General features: G+C 36.4%; 1 protein-coding gene across 1 annotated transcript in view; it reads left to right on the forward strand.

Moving 5' to 3' along the window:
* Positions 1–22,530, forward strand: part of LOC139729820 (oxygen-regulated protein 1-like) — a 76,153-nt gene that overhangs the window by 43,334 nt on the left and 10,289 nt on the right. The window contains exon 6 of the mRNA XM_071640751.1: positions 2,586–2,672. Within this exon, the coding sequence (XP_071496852.1) occupies positions 2,586–2,672 (87 nt within the window). The remainder of the gene's footprint in view (positions 1–2,585; positions 2,673–22,530) is intronic.

Consider the following 22,530-nt stretch of genomic DNA (forward strand, 5'->3'; position numbering starts at 1 on the left):
GTCCTCAGCAGGTTAATATTTGACATTAATCCCCCGCTTTCCACATTAATTTCCTGTCTGTAAGTTGTATGTGTGTAAAAAATTTGTACATTAGACTAATTGGTACAGAAAGGGTTGGGAAGTTGCCTGTTATCAGGTTCATCCTTTGTGTGACAGACATTTTTAAAGCACACTCTTCTTGTGACAGTTCTTAACCCGTTGAGGACGAGTCCCGAGTATACTCTGGCAGGTATCTATGGGAAATGCATGTTGTAGCAAAATCATATCATCCTCAACAGGTTAAAAGATGTAGCAGAAATGAGCCGTTATGACATTCTGCTGGAAGTATGGAAGTGATTGACTTCTATCCAATGCGTGATATAAAAATTAACCAACTGCAAAAATATGAATTTTTTCTAAATTTGCTGCATACGTTCTGAGGGATAGCAGAAACAGGTGTTTTCTCAATTCTGTTCTTCACTTCTGTGCTCTCTCTCTCTCTCTCTCTCTCTCTTTTTTAAAAGATGAAGATAAGTCCAGATCTTGCTACTTCCCTGCAACCAGTGTACACTCGTATCATCATCGTTATAATCATTATCTATTCGGCATTTGCAAAACAATACAACTTGGTAAATTATCAAACCACAACAATAACAAGAACAACAGCAGCAACAGCAGCAGCAGCAGCAACAAGAACGAAATGGGGGGGGGGGGGGGCTTGTTTAATAATACTCAATGTCAGTTGATTACTGCCTCCTCACGGTAAATGCAAGATTTGAAGTTTGAATGCAACGTGTATGTTTTTTTATTTAATAGGCACTACAACAAAGTCATTCTATCTATTAGTTTTATTTATGTATAAATTATCATCATCATTATTATTATTATTATTATTATTTCTATTATTATCATTATTGTCATTATTATTATTATTTTTTTGAATAGAAGAGCCTGCAGGATTCAATTCCAGGGGAGCATAGATCATACCATGATCTATCACTTTGTGTCGTGATTATACAACATGTAGATGATTGTGCATTGGAGCGTGGTATTTGGTGCAGTCACAGAGTGTATTGATGTACTGGTGACGTTGTCATTCTTGTATGAAATCAGCTATGGCTAGACTCGAGTCTAGTTCCTTTCTTTTAATGATGATATGAAGTGTTGCTATCCCACTGTCAGATGATGTAGCACCTCATTGCTATGCATGGCGTGCAAAATTGAACATGGCGCCGCGCCGCCTGCGTGCCAACATGAGCTAGCAATTCCACGTCTTTTGTGTCCGATCAATGTCAAATTTGCATCATGAGAGAGCTGAGAACCTGACAATCTTTACGCCTAATGCATTTGTTTCACGTCTGACTGTGTTTGTGCGGTAGCACCGTAATCTAATAGTATTTCCTCATTCACGCGTTTGATATATTGAAATTGTTTTAGCATGTACGGAGACGACAAAAAACCGGAAGAACATTACACCAGCCCAACGTAATTGTGAGAATTTGAGTTTACCAAAGGGGCGTTTTCCCCACAAAAAGAGAGAAAAGATCAGCAAAGAGAGAGAGAGAGAGAGAGAGAGAGAGAGAGAGAGAGATGCCATATATTGAAAATAAAAGAACAAAAAAGGTGGACTGATATGTACATGTACACAATGTGCAATAGCCCTTTGGAATACAGATTAAAGCAACAAATTGCACTATAAAATTTATTTAATTTGTGTGTATATTCAGGAATTTACATGTAGCCATGTGTATTGAATTTGTTTCCCTTGTGCCAAAGATGGTCATATATGAAGCATTACAACAGCTGGAAACTTGAGCGAGGCTTGAAATGTTTATGGGGATGCATTAAATACAATGTACCAGGGAGATCTACGATAGTGCACATTGGGCATGTACAGTGAAGATGAAAGTCTTGCTTCAGAAAAGGTAGCAAGCATTAGGCAAGCACGAAGCAGAACAAAGAGAAATATATGTTTTTTATTCAATGCACTCATCAATAATATTCTGTGACCCACAAATTGAGAAGGGGATAAACCCAGATTCATGACTATTTTATGAACATCCGTTACTCCTAAGCATGAAAATTATATTTTATCACTTTGCCTTGAATATTGAAATCTAACAAAAGAAGCAAATTTACAAAACACACACACACACAGACACGTACACACACACACCCTCACACACACACACACACAAAGCCCAGGACACAACTGACAAAAAGGTGAATACAGGGCATGTACATATAAACATGATAAAAATCATTCTTACCATTGTAAAACAATAATTAGACATTTACATACACATTATATAGGGTGCATTTCCCTCAATTTCCTAATTTTCAAGAATGTATACTTATGTTTTTGATGATTATTGAAGTATTGAAAGGTGTCTTTTTAGTAGAATCAGAATGAACTTTAAAATTTGTATTTAAAAAAAAAGGTCATTCCACACAGGAATCACTTTTTACATAAGTTTGTTTCTGACTGAATTGTTGAAACAAAATTAATTTAAGATTCATTTTATCGTTATTACACCTTTGTTTCAACCATCTTGAGTGAACTGTTGCTAACTGTTACTCCCCATATTCTTCTCTTTAATGAACAGCTGCAAGTTGGCAACATCGGTGAAATCTACAAGATTAGAATTGGGCATGACAACCAGACCGACTTCGCAGGATGGTTATGCGACGAGGTAAGTAGAGGGATGGAATTGGAGCCAAAGTTTGCTTAGCTTTAAAGGGATGGTAATAGTATTGGTTGAGGTGAGAATTCAGCTTCTAACTTTTTGCAAGATACTGAGAAACCACTCCATGAAATGTTAAAAAGCATACAAGTCAAAGAGGAATTCGAAGTTTGTTTGGTGAAAATCAGTTCTGAAATAGCCGAGATATGTAAAAACAAAGTAAAACAAAGCAATCTCTAAATAAAAGGTGGGTTCTAATAAAAGGTGAGCCCTAATAAAAGGTGGGACCACTTTATTTTGGACATCTCAGCTATTTTCCAAACCGACTTTCATCAAATAAACTGTGAATCCCTTTTGCGTGTATATGTTCTCTCATATTTCCGAAGAGATATCTCATTATCACAAAATATCATCATCAAAAAATGTTGGAAACATCAAGCCTCATCTTAAAGGGATCGTACAGTTTTGGTTGAGACCTAATTTCAGGTTTCTAACATATTTTGGTGAGATAATGAGAAACCTCTTATGAAATATGAAAGAGCATGTAATTCCATGAGGAATTCAACGTTTATTTGATGAAAATTGGTTTTGAAATGGCTGAGATATCCAAAACAGAGCGATTCTAATAAGTGTGGGACCCACACTTTATTATGATCGCTTTGTTTTACTTTGTTTTTGGATGTTTCAGTCATTCCAAACCCGATTTTCATCAAATAAACTTTGAATTCCTCTTAAAATGGTATGCTCTGTACTATTTCATAAGTGTTTTCATGGTATCTTGCAAAAAGTTAAAAGCCCAATTCTCATCTCCAACAGTACTGTACTATCCCTTTAACCTAAACTGTATCATCCCTTTAAAGGTCCAGTTTACATTTGGGAGCAGTAATTTCAAAAATGTTTAAGATCTCACATTTGATGCAATGTGTGTGTCTTGTATCACAAAACATCCTATCACATTAAGATTTTCACAATAAAGCCTAAAAAATAAGGAGATTGGATCAGCATTTTTCTCAGTGAATCATAACTGTAGACGGTTAATAGTCTGGAAGCAATCTTATTATAACTATTGTCCACATTTTGTGTATTCAACAATACTTAACATCGATTATACGGATTCAAATTTTTACAGTGGTTGTTTCTATCCTTAACCTACATTTTAGAACTGTTTAAAAGAACTAATGCTGGGTTTTTGTATCATCTGTAAATGGTAAATTATGCCTCTAATATCACTGGTAGTTCTGTGCAGTATTAAGCCTTACTGTACTTTGTATGTTCACTGATTGGCAAGCTCCTTGGAGGGCTTTTTTGGCCAATTAGCACTGATGTCTAGAAACCAGTTGTCAAGTAATACAGATTACCTTGTTCCCCCAATCCCTCTTGTGCCAAAATGACCTGACACTTGGACTGAGACACATATAGTTACACCCTTGAAGTAGGCATGATCATCTACAAGAAGGTCAGGTTTGGGTGGAATACTGAATGGTGATTACATGAAAAAGCTTGAGAAGTAACATAAAGGGCTTATTAAAGTTGCCTCTGTGAACTTGTTGCAAAGTCTGTGATGGTGATTCATTTCATGTTTTTTATATGATAGGAGACCTGTCAGATTATTTACTTTGTGGTCATTCACTGATATTGATGTATAAAGCAATAATACATTACATGTGTCTGCCTTGCAAATGAGACACGAGGGGAATTTTCAAACTGCCCAAATCGAATTATGTTTTCACCAAAAAATTCATGTTTTCACTCAAGAAAACCTGCATACATGAAAATGTGACAATAATGTGAACAATATAACATGACAATGTGACAAAAGGCAACCAAACAAACAAAGTTATCAATTAAAGGGGTTAATAGAATTCCCCCAAAAGCATTTGAACAACAATTTGACCAAAGTCCTCCTTCAGAGACCTTACATGACCTTACATCGATTTTAAAAACACATGTACTTATTGTATATGTATGGTTTCTGGCTTTGAATTTTCATGATGAGCAAATTGAACAAACCTTTGTGATCAAGCTGAATTTGTCAATCTGGTTATGATATCGATATCGATCGATTATAACATCGATTTTAGATCACCACAGAAAGACCTTAAAAAAATGTTGCTATGTAATGCTGTGTGTATGTGGTGTTTTATTGTATGTATGTAATAATCCTACGATCATCTGACGCACTTTGTTAATAAGGATGTATGACTCAGATACAGGGCTTAAAGGGGATGGCTAGTACAGTAACTGATCAGTGGGAATCAGTGGGAATGCTGGGGGATGATTGTTCCAATCCTTGTGGGATTCATTTAAGAGTACATTCTATTGTTGTGTGAAAATTATTTGCTTCAGAACGGTCTCATAGTCAAGTAATGTGCAGTTTAATGCCCCATCACTGTACAGGCACGCTTACCTGGAGACATTAAACTGCACATTACTTGAATATGAGACCATTCTGAAGCAAACAAGTTTCACACAACAATAGATATATAATGTACCCTTAAATGAATCCCACAAGGATTGGAACAATCATCCCCAGCATTCCCAGTGATTCCCACTGATCAGTTACCAGCCATCTCCTTAGTGCTGACACGGGGACACCAGAAATTGATGTCGGGCCACCAAATTTCCAATATGGTTGGGGCTATCTTTTGTGGCCTGATTATGTAAATACAAACACTGTACATTGGATTCAAAATACAGTACATTGTTTTGTTTCTTTTTATTGTAATAGGGCCAATACACTATATTTTTCAGGCCACCAAAAATTCATTGAAATTATTAAACCCATTCCGTACGGGAACCTGGTGGTCTGCATATTAAGTCTATGGGCATTTCAGAACTCAGAATAGAACGGGTTGAAATAAGTCATTAGCCCAAAGGTACCTACCACCTGAGAAAACAGTTACCAGTAATATCGAGTTCTGATATATACAACCGGTTGTACCTTTAATATCTGTAGATATAGATTGATATTGGTATGAGTGTGCTTCTGCAGCATTTCAAGCGATCGGGAGTATCAGCGATGTTTGTGTACCTTACAGTGTGTACCCAAGTGAGAGTCGGCAGCTGGGAAAACTCTCCCTATTTGGAAGCGAAGAGTGATGGTTCGTCTTCTATGATAAGATGGAACATACATTGTATTGGCCAGGAACATACATGTACAGTGTACCGTAGGAAAATATGAAGTGGAAGCAAGGCTGAGAAAAAAAGAAAGACCTCAATGGAACAAATAATGGATCGTACATTGCAATATTTGTGGATGCGATGACAGGGCTTTGCATAAAAGTATTTGCTTAGTTTAACCCGTTGAGGACGAGGCCTGAGTATACTCGGGATTGTGTCTATGAGAAATGTATGTTAAAAGCAAGATCAGATTATCCTCACCAAGTTAAAAAGGGTCTCGTTAACTGCCTACATTTGTAAAAGTGTATTCTTCACTAGCTAAACATTAACACCATGCCGGATGTGATAGAAGAACTCAATCTACCATTGGTCCTGTATTAAGATAAATCAGTTATATAAAGATACTGATTTCTATCCATTTTAGAACATCTTTTCTCATCACCATTTAATATATTCTTAACCTGTTGAGGACGAGTTCCGAGTATACTCGGGCAGGTGTCTATGGGAAATGCGTTTTGTAGCAAAATCAAACCGTCCTCAACGGGTTAAAACTGGGAGCCGCTTCATACACCTTTTAAGAATACTTTTCAGCATTGGTGTATTGTACATCTATATTGACTTTAACACTCCTTTCCTATCAAATCCATTATTTTTTCTCTGAAATTTAAAAGCAGGTCAGGTCAGTTTTTATCCTGTTGAAAAATTCTCACTGTCAGGTAGCACCTTCCTCATGCTTTTCATCATCCAAACTGACAGAAGCAGATAAAAATTGATGCCTATTTGCAGGTGTTTCCTGTTCTTTCCGACGCTAGATCATATCTGAACTGGTAAATGTCATACGCATTTTTCTTTCTGGTGCTATTCTTGTCCTGCTTCATATTCTAAATGGGAGCGGCTCATTCTTTTCCTTCTCTCTTTCTCTCTCCCCTTCTAATTCTTTCTTATCCTTCATACAAGAAGTTCCTTTTGTTCATTTAATTTCGCACATCAAATTTGTCTTTTTAGGCTTTATTGCCAGTGCACTTCTGGTTTTATTCCGTTCTCCTCAAAATGAAATCTACGAAATGTATGTGTGTGTCATCGTTTGTCCCCCAATCACATTTACCATTTCTTTTTTAAACAAGTTTACTGCCGTCATCTTCACAACCACAAAGAATATTACGGGAGACATTTGCCTATCAAACTTTGTAGTTGAAGCAGATAGCTGCCATGCATCTTTAAGTGGTTAAATGAATCTTTTGTGTTTGTTAATAGGTTTCTTTTAGCATTCTTAATTTTACAATCGTATGAGCTGAAAATGAATGAATAATTATGATAAGTTTAATTTGATTTGACAAAAATCTTTCAAACATATCCTTCTCCCCCCCCCCCCTGATTTTGTAGGTGGGCGATAGAACAGTGACCAGGAATGACTAATTTTCTATTAAAGGGACTGCACAGTACTACTGGTTGAGGTGGGGATTCATGTTTTGAACATTCCTAAATGAGATAATGAGAAACCTCTATGATATGAAATATGAAAGAGCATGTAATTTTAAGAAGGATTCAATGTTTATTTGATGAGAATTGGTTTTCAAATTGCTGATTTATCAAAAAAAGTGATAATAACTAAAGGCGACAGGCCCACGCCTTTTATTAGGATCTCTTTGTTTCACCTTATTTTTGGATATCTCAGCCATTTCAAAACTGATTTTCATCAAATAAACTTTTGATGCCCCTTAGAATTGCATGCTCTTTGACATCTCATAGAGTGGTTTTTGAATATCTCGCAAAACGTTAAAAGCTATCCTCACCTCGACCAGAACTGTACACACCCTTTAAAAGCAGAAGAACAAATCTTTGCATGCTACTTTCTTGATATCATTGACTTGAGTCAAGGCAGAACAATATATAGCTAAATGCCGAATGCTTTAATGAGGAGCCACTCGTTTAGCTACATCTGCACTTTGTATAGTAAATTTGTGAATTTAAGCACTCAAAGAGCTGCTATGGATTTCACGGTATAATTTGTGGGATTGGAAACTTCCATGTCGGTAGTTTGACAGATCATCTCGTTCACGCTGCATCTAACCCCTTTTCCCCCGCCTCCCATGTCTAATGTGGCATGCCTCTTATCCATTCTACTCCATCCTACATGTAGTTCCTCTATAGTTTCTGTTCTCCCTTGAATCTGAGTATTCAGAGCTGTTGCAGTCTCTTAAAAGCCAACATCGGGTAACCTGTCAACAGTAACACGCCAAACCACGGCTCAAACAAGAACCTCTTTTGTCGAAGCCATTGATTTTTTCACTCCTTTCCTTTTTTTTTCCCTGCGTGCTTGTTCTGAAGGTGAAAGGAGGGTTCTTTAGAATTACATGTGATTCCCTCTTTACATGCGATGACTTCTAATATTGTATGGTGAACGTAGTATGCTGGATACATGTACATGTTGTTTTGTGTACACATTGTCACTTTGAAAGTAGAACGGCACAGACTGTATTGATTTTATTTGGCACTATCACCATTCTTACTGTGAACTTAGAAAAAAACAACAACAAGCAAACAAAGATGTATATACATTACTTCGTATCAAGATGGGGATTATGATATTGTATGCAAACACCAGAGACATTCTGCATGTGTTTAAACCACCAGTTGGGTTTTATTGATGATAGGGTACGTATTTCGAGGCATTTTAATACTAAAGGTTGCCTTTTGATATTGATTGCTTTGAAGGCAGATTTTCTTTTTTTCTTTTTACCTAGATCCTGAATAGAGCAAGCTTACTAGACAAATACAGTGTAGATAAAACAAAAACATTTTGAAAGGTTCAAGTCAACTCCTAGGGTGAGTACATGGGATTACTGTGCACACTGATTTCATTTGTTACTGCAAAATCTTCATCAGAGGCAAAATGACCAATATTTGAAGAGTTTGTTCGCAAAAACTGATAAGTCCATTTTTGAAGATTTTGAAGGACAGTCTCTGTCATAAAGTACAAAATGATACCTTTTAAATCATATATTGGTCACTACATATAAAGGTACATTTTTGAAGTTATGGTCAAAAAGAAGCAAACATTTTGTTATTATTCTCTTTATTTTTCTTGACCTTTAATCGCAAATATCTCCATTTGGCAAATATGGACTTATCGGTTTTTGCAAACAAACTCTTCATTTACTCAACTTGCCCACTGCTTGTGGATATTGAAACAGATTTCAGCAGCTTTTACACACAAAAATAATCTACAATTAAAAGTTTTCAATGAAATCTTTTAATTGATGTAGTGCCACACTGTATAGGCTCTAAGGATCAACATGGCATACAATAAGTTTTCTCTGTACTTAATAGAAAGTATTAAATTTTGAATTAACAGATGCTGCATGCAAAACAAAAATAGAATGATGTGGCAGTTGTCATGGCTTTAAAACCATAGCCTGCATAGTACACTTTAATAATGTGTACTATGCAGGCTATGGTTTTGCTCACTAGACATATTTGTTTAAAGTGTACATTGTATATACAGTGTATATACATGTACTCCTTACGGACTAAGATTCATATTTAGACTTTTTCAAAAATGGAAATGCCACGTACAATGTACGTTGTAGCAATTGTCATAGCTGTCATGTATTCCGCAGGCTGTGGATTACACTTTGTAGGTTTAAACTGGTATCTGCCCAACTCCTCCTCAAAACACCTTTTAGGGAATAGCTGTATCACCATAATCATGAGGTATTCCTTTGTGCCTTAAGGTGCATTTCTTCATTTCTTTTTTGGGGGTATAATTTGCGAAGCTAAGGAATTGATTCACCAAAATGCAAATGTTGCATTTGCTTGCAACTTGTTATACTGCAAGGTTATATAAAGCTGTTGTCTTGGTACCGAGAGTTATGATAAAATCTCCCAGAGGGGGTGTTGAGAAAAAGTACCAAAAAAACAAAAAGATGAATGAATAAAGTAGCTGACTTTTGTGGTTGTGTGTGGAATAACATTGTAATCTCTTAAAAGGTGCCGTAGGTAAACTTATTTCCGCACGGGGATTCGTGTAGGCGACTTTGTCCTTTATTTGCTTTAAATGAGGAGGTCTGTGCTGGCATGAGCATTATCTTTCTTTAAAAAAAAAGTAGTTTGACAATGCAGAATACAACTTATAGAACGCAAGCCTATTAATATATTTATTGTCTGTGCGTGCGTGTGTGTGTGTGTGTGGGGGGGGGGGATACAGTTGCAAGCCATTTGATATGGAGGCGGATGATTCAACTTTGAATAACACTCAGTAGGTGGAAAATGCATGCCTTAGAGGCTTATAAACCTAAGCAGTTTAAAAGCAATATAAATGTGAAAGAAGGTGATGATATGTTGACAGGAGAAGAGCAAAAAGTGTAAAATCTCTCATATTACATATTAATGTCTTTATGGGCAATAAGATGTGTGAAGTTGTTCCCTTAGGGCTAGCGTTATTTTTCCAATGTGCAAACAATCCAGATGACGAACCATGCAGTGTGTGATGAATACATAGTTAGGAGCCAGTATACAATGAACGGTAATGAGAGCGAAGTCCTTGTTCCATCGCACGAGTAAGGTACATTATTTGTTTTATACAACACCTTGGACATCAAGAGATGTGGTCCACACAGGTTCTTGAATCAAGCACTGAAATGACGGCCATTTTCCTTGAAAGGGGACTATTAAAGTAGCACAGTCACAGTCAGCCATGTACATGTACGTACATTGTAGGTACAGATAATAGACACAAAACTCATTAGTTAAAATTGTTTACAAACCTGACTTCCAAAATACGCGCTTGTATATAAAGTGCACTTGTAATTTTTGAGTGCGCGCGGCAAGTGTTTGTTTATTCGGACATCAGAGCCGTGCAATGGCACAAAGACTTTGAGTCAATTGTGAGTTTATCATGGGGTTATTAAATGGCTATTGGTGACGTCAGCTATGCGATATCCATTTTTGCTCGCACAAAATTGCACGGCTGGCAGAGACAACGCGCAATAGGGCTTTTAATTGCATGTCACATGATCGGCAATCAGCTCATCAGAAAGCTATATTCTTTTTCAGTGTTGTACAATACATAATAATGAAGGAGAAATGGAGGAATTATCAGAAGATATATTGTATCTTCAAATATAGGGAAGGGAATGCAGAAACAATGGGAATACAAGTGAGTCATAATAAGGGAGAAGAAAAGAACAGATGAAAGAAAAGGGGAAAAAAGTTGTCTGTCACATATTACTCTAGTATTGAGGAGAAGAAAAAGAAGAAGAAGAAGGTGTTATGATGATTACAATGATGACGAAGGAGGAGGAAGAGAAAGAGAAGTAAAAGAAGAAGAAGAGGAGGAGAGAAAGCAGATTGAAGTAATTGTGGTTGAAAGGCTGATATCTATCTCTTTGCACATTATCAGTGAGTGTTTTTTTTCCAAATAGAATCACTTTCCAAGTGCATGGACTGTTCATGGATGTTACATTACTTGCGTGCCTCAAATTTGACATTCTTATCACCTTTCCAAATGAGTTCGCATCAGCAATGCATTCACGAAATAATTCTCAGTGTGTGTGCAGCCGTGAGTGAAAATACAAATCCCTGTGGGAAATAACTGCTGCTGACGCATTTCAAAGCAGATAATGTCATACGGAAGCATGTTGTACAATAAAAAGTGTGAAGGTACAGTTGTATTAAGTTTCTTGTTTCAAAGTGAAATCCTGAATGTAACAGTGTTATTAAGGTAAACTCGCAAAAATATTCACATAGTACAGTGAGGTTCACCTATTTGAAAGTTGAATGGGAGGTTACAGTATGTGAAAATTGATGATTTTAAACCCCAAAGGAGGCAAATTGTAAGTTGATGGTCTCTGTGAAGACAATCATATCACATCAACTTTGGAGTTACCTTTCATTACTTATAAAACTCTTTCCTTTTATTTCCACAAGATTTCTTACTGCAATGAAAGCTTTGATGATAAAAGAAACCCCAATGCATCATCACTGCTCGTGTGAACCTATGTGAACACAGTTATCAACGAGCTCACCATTAGCTATTTCATCGTGAAGAAAAACTCTTACAGCTTGAAAATCTCAACATGTTTACGCCGAAGCCAGCCTCAGTGCATTTATATATGTGGCTGCATTTATCAACTCACTTCTTTAAAGGTTTCCAAACAATTTCCAGACAGTTTGGGGCAATGGATAAATGCAAAGCTGTTTTGATTATGGGGTCAGAAATGCATATTTCTAAATCGCTGAAAAAGTGTGATTATTATAAACTAGTTCGAGCCAGAAACATGTTTCTGTAGAGTTGATACTTACGGTAAAACGCAAAGTCGCTTTGAAACACATTTATAGCTCGGACCTGTCCACGCCAACCACTGCCAACTACACTTGTACACGTACAGTTGTATACAAATGTTGTGTATCTCTGCTCCTTGGGTCAAATTTCAATGGAGCTATGCATTGACAAGGCCTTCCAAGTGACTCATGACAGAGTTGATAAATCAATCAATGTGAATTTTTAAAATGAAAATACAGTGTACATTGCAGTTGTGACAGAAGCTTGTAATACCCAATTCTGATGCGTCATATGCAATTGTAGATCTATAAACAAAATCAAGGTTCTTGCTTGGCGATACCATTATACTCAGCAATTTCTTCCATGATAACAGGGGTCATACTTGTATAATGTATACAGTATAGTAGGTATTTTAACCTATTGAGGAAGGATTAATTTTGCTACAACACGCATTTCCCGTAGACTCCTGCTTGAGTATACATGTACTTGAAACTCCCCTTCAACGGGTTAATAGGAACATGCCCACAGTTACAAGCATCCTGAAATACCGGTATGGAAGAAAGGATGTTGTGATGGAGATATCTTGGAATACCACTTAGCTGTGACGGTATCCTCAACATGTGATTTTTTATTTTTTTATTTTTACAAATGTACCTCTGCCAAGGAAGAAGGTTATGTTTTTTTTGGAGTTGGTTTGTTTGTCTGTCTGCAAAATAACTCAAAAAGTTGGGAGCGGATTTGGATAAAACTTTCAGGAAAAGTTGATAAAAGCACAAGGAACAAATAATTAAATTATGGTATTGCTGTGTAAATTTTTATGAATTTTTGAAGGATTTTCTATCTTTTGGCAAATAAGGTCAATGAACTTGTAAGTTCAAGCTGCGCGTACTTGAGGTTTGCATAACCTGTACATTTACGTGCACTGAAGCGCCTGCTCTGCTCGAGGCACCGCGCAGCATGCGGGAAACTGAGGTATTTAACAAAGGTTTTTTTATCCGTGGGAAGTTAGGCAATTTTCAGCATGCGTGTATGGGTGGAAATGAGCTGCTTGTTTTTATGGAGGTCTGTACTCTCCAAGTGCTTTTCTCTGAACACTGTAGATATTACTTGGGTGAGAGAAATCATCCGCGCCAAACGCTTAAGATCCAATATGCATTTTTTTGGACACATGGTCTCTAGCAGCTTTTTGTCTTGTTGATATTGCAATATCATTGTCAATGCCTGTATCACATTTCCATCAGAGGCGGATTTCGAATCAGTTTCACCCCCAAAAGGGAATAGGGTTATGACCTGTATTTGAGTGCATAGCAGAAGAGTGTGGTATTGGGCTTCTATGGGAACAAGGTCATGAAGGAAATGTGTGAAGTATATAATTGCTAGTTGTTCTTTTTCTCTTGAAAACGATTCATCTTCTTCTCATAGATCTTGCGACAGAAATCAATTCACCAACTGATTTGATCCTGGCGTCAAGTACTGTTAAAAACATAGAAGTGCGAACAGCGGCACTTTTGGAATCAGAAAAACCCGGCAGTACTGTCAACCAAAAGATGAACAATTCAACTGTCATCGCACTCAGCGTTGCAGTAGTACTACTTTTGGTGATGCTTCTACTGTTCCTGATAAGATATGTATGGTGGAGAAAAAAGGGAACTCAGGGAAACTCGGTCAATAGAGGCGATGCAGCGGGTGCTGAGAGTGTCGATGTCCCACTGTCTACCCACACAATATATCAGGCCCTCCACGCAGCGCCCAAACTGGCTGCGAAGGAGAGCTGCACCTTAACGAGTCCAGGAAGCTTGGGGCACTCCGTGGTGGTCTCTTTGTCTTGTAGACAAGCAGCGGCAACCACCAATTTCGCTTCAAGCATCCAACACGACGACGAGCACATGTACGAAGAATTGCAGCGCACATCTGCGATGTACCCAGGGTGCCCAGAGGCAGAATTCGGCACCTACGACATTCCGCGGTGTTCAAGAGATGTTCAATTCAATTCAATTCAATTCATTTATTTTCATTCTTCTTTTTCCAACAACACACAACATAAGACAAATTAGGAATTGAGTATATGAATATAAGAACGACTCAAGTCCATGGAAGACCATTTCGAGCAAACTAAAAACTTCGTATCTTTTTTATTTGTCCAATAATATTTCATTTAACTGTGATGGGAAGGCAACATTGTATATACAAATTAGAACATATATCATTATGACAATTAACATTTACATTAATTGTGGAAAGGCCATTCTGTGTGGTGGACTTGGGTCGTTCTTTGATTCATATACATGATATTCTGCTATAGAGATGAGAGAAGGATGAGAGAGGGCGCTATTATATGAATGTCAGAATGACCCAAGTCCTTCATTCTTACATTAATATAAGATCTAACTCATTCATTTTAGGCACTTCCGGGGGTAATTACGATTGATCATTTATATACAAGATGAGTCCATGCATAAGCTACAATTTCCCATGTCAAACTGAATTTGGCCAAAAATTGGACTTGGGTCGTTCTTATATTCAGGTCTTCAATTACATCATAAACACAACATTTGCCTTTGCAATAGATAAATGATACCGATGAACATAAGAGTGCATACTGGTAAAAAAAAGAAGAAGTCATGCTTCAGTTGGAAAAAAAAAAGAATTGAGAGGTCCACTAAAAAGCAAAGCTTGTGTAATGTGCACCACTCATAACACTAATGAATTACTTATTTACAAACACTTGTTACAAATATGATATACGACAGGACGGGACAAAACAGGAGAAATACAACAACATGACTGCTAGAATAGATGAAAAAATGGAAGGAAAGAAGGAAAAAGAGAGAATGAGAGAATGCCTACACACTGAACAAGGGAAATAGAACATGTGATGGTAGAGAATGTGCTTCATAGAGCTGGCGCTGCATGCAGCTATGTAATGATTGTGATGACTACTTCAATACGTAATAATGAAATCAGTGATCGAAATATTGGTGGATGGATGATGAACCCCGAGGTTGAAGAAAAAAAAAAAACATATCAGAGAGGATTTAATAGAAAAAAAATGTCAACTTGCGCTTAAAAATATACAAAGATGGGAACTTTTTATTTCACAGCTTAGTGAGCTCCAAAATCTAGGACCGGTGTATATAAATGTATTCTGAGCCATTAAAGTTCTCAGGAGGGATAAATGCATGTCATTAGATTGTAGGATAATTATGAAAAGACTGGTTCCGTGAGAACATTGAATTAAAATACTGGGAAGTGCATTTACATTGTAGTTAAACATATACTGACCAAGTTGAAAAAAAAATACAAATCTTTGATTTTCAAAATCTTATATTTAGTAAAATAATGGCTCTGTATGGGAACATGGCGGGGCTCCACAAATAATACGACGAGTCTTTTTTTGTTGTTGTTGCAATAACTGTAGTTTATCTGGTAAAGTTTGATGGGCACTTCCCCATGCTAGGAGTCCGTAATTAAAGGCATACACTCGTGGCGAGTGGTTTGTGCGGCACGGAGACGAACGCAACACGCTGCCTCCCCCATTCTGTATCAAATGTAGTGACCCCGAATGAGAATAGCGCTGGCTCAATGGATCAGCGAACAACACTCTAGACTACAAGAGCTCTATGCTACAAATCTCCTAACCCAAAATGGCTATCCGAGCGAGCCACGAGAGCTTCCAAATGGACGCACACTTTCAGTGCGCATGCGCATGAAGAGCCACGCGTCTTCTGGCCTCTCTCCTCCAATCACCGCAGCTCGCGGTGACAATGTTTGTGTATGATGCGTACACACACACGCACACACACACACACACACACACACATGTGTCTCAGTGGCAGCATTGTCCATCACGTTTATGGATATAGCACCGAGTCTGGCATTGCGCAATTGCATGCACAAACTTCGATCATTCGGAGTTTACGTACCATAAGGGATGACGATCGTATACCTTTAAGATAAGGTAAAATTGGAGAAAAATACAACTTCAACAAAGAGGACAATGGAATATGAAACTTGAGTCTATTAATTATACCAATATTGCGTGAAATCATTGTACAAATGTTTGTAATATGCGGCCTCCACGAAAGTTTATCATCCACTGTGATACCAAGGAATTTTATTTGAGATACTCGTTCTAACAAGTGTCATCAAAAATAATATCTGTGCCTAAATCTTCTATGGAACTACTAAAAACATACATTTATTTTTCTGAAGATTAAGTGATGATTTATTAGCTCTTACCCACTGAATTACTTTTTTCAATTCGGAATTTACGATGCGTAAAAGAGTATCTGAATTATGGTGAGTATATTTGAAACATCAGCAAAAAGTATAAATGAGAGTATGTCAGATGATCTGCAAAAGTCATTGATATAAATGATAAAAAGTAAAGGTCCAAATAAACTACCCTGTGGGACGCCACATTTAATGAATTCCAAACTTGAGCTGTTCTCGTTCAGAGATACGTATTGTTTTCGCTTTTGTAGGTAACTCCTGAGCAACTCCAAGGCCTTCCCCCGTATTCCATAATGAGACAGTTTATAAAAGTGATATTTCATGATTAATTGTATCAAAGGCCTTGGAGAAGTCCAGGAAGATACCAATAACATGAGAATGATTATCAGTAGTATGCGCAGCGTGGTCAATAAACTTTAAAAGGGCATGAATGGTGCTATGTTTCTGACGAAACCCAAATTGAAAATTTGTAAAAATATCATGAAAATTCAGAAAACTAATTCTTGTAAGTATTAATTTTTCCAATATTTTAGATAAAGATGAAAGCAAAGAAATAGGTCTATAATTCCTTATATCAGAATCATCTCCTTTTATATATAAAGGAAGACCTTAGCTATTTTCATAAAATCAGGAAAAACGCCACTTAATATGGATTTATTGAAAATATATGAAAGTGGGTCAGCAATTGAAGATATAATTCCCTTTAAAATAAAACTACTGATATCGTCATAACCGGCACTTCGCTTGTTATTCATTGCAGGAACAATATCTATTATTTCATATTTTGTTGTTGGAACGAAAAAAATAGAGCTGGAATTGAATTGACCAAAGAATTTAGAAAAATGTATATTTGATTGCGGTATTTTTTTCTGCCAAATTCTCTCCAATCATTGAAAAATAAGAGTTAAAATATTGACTATATCATTGGAATCTTCAAAAAAAATTATTATTGTGTCTTATTTTTGTAATATTTGATTTCTTTTTTTTAAATATATTCATAGCCTGCTTCAACACCTTCCATGTATTTTTCATATCATGTTTATATTATTCTAACTGAATCATATATTTTGTTCTTTTCCAACCGTATAATCTTCGTTAAGATATTTTTGTACACAGTGCATTTATTTTTTGACTTCTCATTGTTTTCCTTTTGAATTTATAATATAACCGATTTTTCCTATTTATTGAATGAAGAGGAGATTTTGTAATCCGTGGTAATTTGGGGGAGGTTTTGTGATTAACTGAATTTTCTCTTAATCTGGGAATATATTCATCATTCATCTATTAATTATTCCTGAAAAATTCTCAAACGATACATTTATATCATCATTATCGTAAACACTAGACCAACCAGCCCTATCTAAGCTAGCACCAAGGCTAGCAAAATTTTCTGGTGTAGCTTTACGTCTGGATGAAGAAAATTGAAATTTATTTACACAGTGTTTAAGGTTAAAACATGCTATAATAGGAGAGTGATCAGTAATATCAGATAAAATTATAGAAGAATTTAAAATCTGCACAAAATTAGCAAAAATATTATCAAGGAGGGTGGCGGAATGATTTGTAACACGAGTTAGTTTCGAAATTAATGGCAAAAAAGACACTGAATAAAACATTTCAAGAAATTCTTCAGATGTATTATAATCATTCTTAAATCAAAATTAAAATCACCCATTATGAAAATACTTTTATCAGTAAAAAAAGGCTTTTTGATAAATTTGTCATACAATCCCAAAAATCTTCAGAACTTGAACATGGGGGTCTATAAACAAAAACAAAAAAAAAACAATATTTTTACTTTGCGGAATAATAATTTCCACAAACAGGGACTGTAGAATATCATTCATAATATTAAGTTCATTACAAATACTAAATTCAAATTTTTGAGATAAATAAAACGCGACCCCACCACCAGTCCTGTTCACTCTATTATTAACAATAAAATCATAACCAATTAAAGCATACGGCAAATGTTGCAGATTCTTATTCTATCCCCGTGTCACATCTGCAAAGCAATGAAAGCATGGATGAGAATTTTCCGGCTGACATAACTTTGTAGATGTTTCAAGATATACAAACGGGAGTGTCGATCAGGAAAGGTGTGGTGGGGCGGGGGAGGAGATAATACGATATGTGCGGGGGAGCAAAGCTTGCCTCCCCCTCCAATTCGGAAGGACTTTTTGAAAAGATAATCGATGAATTAGATTGACAATTCTTCATTTCATTAAACTCGTAAATGAAAATAATCGTGATAACACAATTATAGAGTTTATACTAGCAATCACATTGTAGTATAGATTTTCCTAGTATTCGTGTGAAGGTGAACTCATAATTGAGATTATTACATTCTGTAGAAGAAGTAACGACCCTTTATCCAGGACTGGTTTAATCCGATCATGTATATTGTTCTCTATAGCCAAAAGCAATGTAACCCCTTAATGAATATATAGCCTAATATTATGAGATTTTACATTTGTACATGTTCACTCGCACTCGCATGATCTTTGGTTGATGGACATTTGTCGCCTGTCATTTCATGCAGTATGACCATTTTGTGAGTGCGTGTGTGCATGCATATGCCTCACGTTACCGTCGATATAGTGATAAGTGTATATTTGCACTGATTAATTATTTGGTCGGTACAAGTGTTGTAGTTTTGTAAGCTTTGTATGAATGTGTTGTACTAATGTAGCGTATGTAAGTGAGGGGACTGCACTCTACAAGTTTGCTTTTTAGCAGCCCCTCAATTTTCATTTCCGTCAAGTCCTTGATTATGAAACAAGACCTATTCCTACTGATCATGTGATACCAATGTTTCAAGAACATACCATCACTCTGACGTTTGTGTTACCCATGTATATTGTTTGGAAATGATAATAAAGCAGGAATGAATGAATGAATGAATGAATGTTTTGAAAAAAATAGTGTATTTGTACATGTTTGTTTTGTGCTTGCAGATGGTATAATGTTTGCAGTATACAGGAGTTTTGATAAATGGTAGCTTTCTCCTCTCGCATAATATCATCGTATACAACATGTAATATAATAGTATTCATTCACTTGCACACCGTGCGCTGTAATTGCGTTTTTATGACCGGATCCACGTATCAAAGTAGCATATCTTTGGAGCAATCAACTATAGAAGGTTGTATGGTAAGCTGTGTTTTAATTTCTTTAATGAAAGGGGGCTGCGCACAGTTTTTTTTTAATAGTCAGGGTGACCTATACAACAAAGCGGCCATTCCAAATTGTTACGTGCATGCCAAACAGTGTATCATGTTGCTACATCGTTACCAAGTTACTTGAGAAGACCAAAGTTGTCTAAGGCAAGACGTATAATGATAATAATATAAATGATAATAATAATAAGGTCTCCTTTATCCAGGGTATATAGCCTCTTCAGTGTCGCCACTGTTCTATCCTGAGGACCCTGCCATTATCATTACTCTAGCATTGCCAGGTACGCAGGGACATTGAGGGTAGAAACATCTTGTTCAGGGACGTAAGAACTGGGCGGGAATCGAACCGAGTCCTCCAATTGGGAGTCGGGAGTCCTATCCACTATGCCACAGCGCCCCCACTTCATAGATAAATGGCACAGACCAGACTAAAGCCCGCCGCACACTACACGATTTTGCCCGGATTCACCGGTCTTAAGACCTTAAGACTAGACGTGTAACGTCACAGTCTTGCCAGTTTCCAGTTGTACGACTGGGTCTTAGCGCACATAACTCTTACACATAGGAAGAATCACACCCATTCACAACCCGCTGAGCTCGGTGTCGCCACCGCGCACCCCGGATGTGACGCCTCAGTGCACACGCCGCCATGTTGCTTTATAGCGGAACCTCCGCAGCTCTCGATCGGACAGTATGACAGCCGCTATAGCCCTTGATATTTACTTGAACTTGTAAACTGTCAAACTGGTACTTCTCAATCCAGCGTTGACCACAGATTAATGTACTCATTTATGTTATTTATTTCACACTCTTCCCTGAAAGTTGTCTGTATTGAAACAGGTGGTTTTTTTCCCCTTTCGGATAGATCTATTTGACTTCGGAGACGTGATCTGCTTTAGTATAAAACAATCTAAGACGCGCGCCTGTCCTTGTCTGTGTCCTGCCATTTTTCTGATACCCCTCTCAACCCTATGTCTTGCATTTTTTCCCCTCCAATGATATTGTAAGAAAATGTGTGTTCGTGCTTTTGATTTTCTCCCATTAAACAGGTCAAATTAAATTTCCAGTCAGTCCAGTTGTAAAAATCAATGATTTGTGGATATGATCATGTAACACATCTTCCCCATCTGACAATACTCGTTCAACATATTAGAAATTTGGAAGACAACATCACCTTAATTATCTATATTCCTGCTGTTATCATTATCATTAGTAGTGTGTAGTACAATGTAGTTATCACTATTGCACATATTGGAATAGGAAGCAATATGCCTATAGGCATATATACACTGTATATCTGAATACATGAAATAAAACAGAAATCGAGTAAATGCTAATCACCGACAATTTATTTCACCACACCAATTTTTGAGCGATTTGCAACAACACTTGAGAAAGAGCAAATCGCTGAAATATTTGTGTGCTGCAAATAAATTGTTGGTGATCAACATGAACTTGGTTCCTGTTTTTCTTTCGATATCATGATATTGCTGCACCAACATGTAGACTACCCGGTACTCAATCAATATATATATCAATATCATATATATATATATATATATATATATATATATATATAATTATCTATGTATATATATATATATAATTATCTATGTGTATATATATATATATATGAATATATATATATATATGAATATATATATATATATATATATATATATATATATTCACACACTCACACATTACAAGCATGAACTCCTTTCAAGATTGTCTTCCCACAAAAAAACAACAACAGGAAGTTAAGTTGGACAGAGTTAATTTTCCTGATTTTTTACAATTTATTTGACATTTATCAAGGTCAAAGTTGATTGCTGAGAATCAACCACAGTACAGCGATATACCATTTGCCTGAAGTACACGTACCATTATCATACCTAATACGGCGGCTATAATCACAGGCAGTACGTGCGTCAGGAACATATTATGCAAATGATAGGCAAGACCACCAGTGTCGCAAATTTGTGACAACTATTGTAATCACAAAAGCAAATGCATATACATCTATAATGGACATGCAATACGGCAACAACATAAAATTCATGAATAATGAACACTGTCTGGCAAGATTATCTAAGGCAATACATCAATATAGTGCACAATTTCACTTGCCCTTGATAGCTTCAAGCGTAATTCAAAAAGAAAATCCTAATGAGTGTAAAAACGCACTATGGTATAGTATGAAAACATATTGTGTTGATCCGCATGCACTATGGCAATATAAATCTACGAATTATGGACACTGAAAAGAACACCAAAGACATTCCTGGCAACAGTATTAAAGGCAATACATTTGTAAATGTAAGATTTCACTTGTACTTGTTAGCTCAGCATGATTCAAAATTAAATCCTTAGTAATGAGTTTAACAAAAACTATCCCATACACTGTGTAGTATGAAAACATAATTTGATAACAACATGTAAGCAAAACAAGTATCACAGATATACAACAAATGTTGTATATCACGAAAGCAAATGCCTGTATAATCAACTATCATGCAATATAGCAACAACATAAAATCCATAAATAATGAACACTGTCGGGCAAGAATATCAAATGCATTCTTGGCATAACAATATCAACTAAAGGCAATACATGAATATCTGTATAATGCAAGATTTCACACGCACCCGTTTGCTTCAAACGAAATTCAAAGTGAAATCTAAAGAGTGTGGAAACATACTACACTGTATCTCGAAGTATGTACATGGAGGCAAAACAAGTGTCACAAATATGACAACTACATGTATTGTATATCATGAAAGCAAATGCATGTACAATCACTTAGCATACAATATGGCAGCAAAATAAAACCATGAATAATGGACACTGGCAAGAATATAAAAAAAAATATCAAAGGCAATACTGTATAATCCAAGATTTCACTTGCACTTGTTCGCTTCAAGCACAATTCAAAATGAAATCCTTATGAGTGTGAAAACATACTATGGTATAGTACGAAATGTTAACGTGGCAACGTGTTAACGTGCCCTACGCATGCGAATAGTAGAGCAAATAACAATTCCAGCAAGT

This window comes from Diadema antillarum, unplaced genomic scaffold (assembly GCF_040938485.1).
Source record: "Diadema antillarum isolate AM-2024a unplaced genomic scaffold, OU_Dant_1.0 scf00000020, whole genome shotgun sequence".
NCBI lineage: Eukaryota > Metazoa > Echinodermata > Echinoidea > Diadematoida > Diadematidae > Diadema > Diadema antillarum.